The sequence below is a fragment of the Cyprinodon variegatus genome, unplaced genomic scaffold (assembly GCF_000732505.1).
Source record: "Cyprinodon variegatus isolate N-32 unplaced genomic scaffold, C_variegatus-1.0 Scaffold689, whole genome shotgun sequence".
Taxonomy (NCBI): domain Eukaryota; kingdom Metazoa; phylum Chordata; class Actinopteri; order Cyprinodontiformes; family Cyprinodontidae; genus Cyprinodon; species Cyprinodon variegatus.
Window position 1 is genome coordinate 11472 of NW_015151142.1, and position 2311 is coordinate 13782.

Consider the following 2311-nt stretch of genomic DNA (forward strand, 5'->3'; position numbering starts at 1 on the left):
AGAAAAAAGGGCTAATTTACAGTAGCTGATTCCCTCACTAACTGTCATGTTTTGCAGAGCCACAAGACCTTTAACAGACCCGATTCAGTGATGCATCAGATTTTTATAAAGTGAGCTTCTCAGGATTGATAGCGTTGACAGTCAATCACACAGACAAAGTTCAAGTAAAAAATCAGAAATGATATAACAAAGCATTTTACTGATACATGGGGTGAAGAATGCAGGCTGAACAAACCTTTGCCCTTAAATCTTAGAACAAATAAAATTAAACTCCTCTCCCCCGTTTCTTTGGAACCACTTATGTTGTCCTCCAGTGTCCATGGCTCCAGAAATGTTACAGTCATCGACCTCTCCACCTGAGTTCTGGGTTCTGCTAGTGACCCTCTCAGGATAAACCCAGACCCAGAACTTCTTAGTGCAGTTATAGCGCAGTGCTAACCAGACAAAAGGAGTTGATGCCTTCTTGGCTTTCTCTTGGACCAATATCTGCTGTTCAAGGGTTTTGATGGTGACCAGATCATGATAGTGTTCCCTGCAGTAGGATAAGGCATCCTTCCAGTTCATCTTTTCTTTGACCAGGATCAGATTATCTGTCAGTGAAACAAAAAAAAAAAGAAAAGTTTGTATATAATGCAAAATCAATGCATTAAACCAGATTTGATTTCAAATAGAAAAATCATAATTGATGCCATTACTATGGGCTACAAGCAGGGAACCATAGGTACAGTTTGCACAGTCTTTCTAAACCAATAAGATAATTTAAGCACATTATCTGTTTCTGTGACTGTTGTTGTGACTTGGTTTTTGGTAAAATGCTGGTCAGTACAGAGATATTATGAATTTCAAACCAAATAAACTCACCATCATAACAGATGAAGGGTTTTTTCGCCGCGCAGTCCTCATTCTTCCATCTGCCTCCATCATCAAACACAGTCATGGCACATTGACCGCTGTTGTATTTCTCATCATCAAACTGAAGGTTCCAGTGTCTGAAAGAAAAGCTTCTTCCATCTGACCACCTCCAGGTGTCTCTGAACAGACCAATAAACACCCAACTATCTACAGATAGAACATCTTTCAGTTGGAATTCTTTTAGCTGGTCCATTCCACTGATCAGGTCTGTGTGTTTCTCTCTGCAGTAACTCTGAGCTTCCAGCCAGGTCTTCTCTTCTTTAATCAGGTAGAATTTCTCTGATGTTTTATTTTCTGTGGAATAGTAAAATATATCACAGTGAAAAACTCTACAAAACAGCACCGCAAAGGTTAAATGAAAAAAGTTAAAAAGTTTGCCTGTCAGCAGAAAGATAATACAATTTAATACAATTAAAAATCTCTGAATCTCTCCCTACAATCTTTTAGATATTTCTTAGAGTGAAAAAATATATTTTTATACCATAGGCTATGGTAGTTCTGTAAATATTTTCAAGAGTCAGTTCAGAAAGAATAAAAATGCGTACTCACCATTATAGCAGAGAAAATATGTTTGATGGTCACAAGATATGTCGCTCCATTTAGAAGTTTCAGTTTTTCTACCAGCACAGTTCTCAGTTTCATAATCATCTGGTTCTCCTTCTTTCCAGTTTGTCTCATTGAACTCCACTCCAGGCAGAGACCAGTACCATGTTCTGATACCATCTGTCTGATCATACAGACCAATCCAAGCTTCCTTCATGTTTCCTGCTGAGTTACTGAGGAGTCTCTTCATGTCTGCCATGTTAGACACTGTGGCCAGGTCAGTGTGTTTCTCTCTGCAGTACTGCTGAGCTTCAGTCCAGGTCTTTTCCTCATTAATGTAGTGATAATCATAGAGCTGACAGACCATCAAACTGGGCTGAGCTGAAAAAATAATAGTACCCACAGGATTAATAAGCAACTATAACCGTTTTTTAACAGTTTTTTTCTTTCCACTGCAGTTTTTATTCAAAGTCTCTTACCGAACAAAATAACCAGAAATAAATTCCACTGCATTTTTTCTCTCATGCATGAATTGGTGTTTTTTGTTAAAATGTTGTTGTTATCTGTTGGAATAATTATAGTATTTTAGTTTTATGAGTGAAAGTCATTTTGTTTAGATGGAAAAAAAAAACATTAGAAAACTACATGTAATTAAAAAAAAATAAGAACACTTTATATCATATGGAAATACTATAAATCAAACATTTCTCCACATAACTTAACTCTAAATATAAAAAGGAGAAACTTACCTCTGGATTTGCTCACTGTGATGGTAAAGCTGTTTTATCTCGATGTTCTGTTGAAGGCAGCTCTCAGTAAATGTTCAGTCCTGTTTCAAACAGATCAGTTTTTCTGC

General features: G+C 36.9%; 1 protein-coding gene across 1 annotated transcript; it reads right to left on the reverse strand.

The window, feature by feature from the left end:
- Positions 1-6: 6 nt before the first annotated feature.
- LOC107097365 (macrophage mannose receptor 1-like) lies at positions 7-2290 on the reverse strand. Its single transcript, XM_015394492.1, has 5 exons — positions 2205-2290; positions 1935-2018; positions 1462-1836; positions 862-1206; positions 7-590 (listed from the first exon to the last, which is right to left on the reverse strand). Exons 2-5 carry the CDS (start codon positions 1978-1980, stop codon positions 244-246), a joined length of 1113 nt encoding a protein of 370 aa, XP_015249978.1. The 5' UTR covers positions 1981-2018; positions 2205-2290; the 3' UTR covers positions 7-243.
- Between the last annotated feature and the right edge of the window lie 21 nt (positions 2291-2311).

Excerpts from the sequence above, each read along its gene's own strand:
- LOC107097365 (XM_015394492.1), bottom strand. The coding sequence starts at position 1,980 with ATGAGAGAAAAAATGCAGTGGAATTTATTTCTGGTTATTTTGTTCG. Across the intron at positions 1,837-1,934 it reads ATTTCTGGTTATTTTGTTCG|CTCAGCCCAGTTTGATGGTC; the intron begins GTAAGAGACTTT and ends TTATTTTTTCAG. Across the intron at positions 591-861 it reads ACCCTTCATCTGTTATGATG|ATAATCTGATCCTGGTCAAA; the intron begins GTGAGTTTATTT and ends TTTCACTGACAG.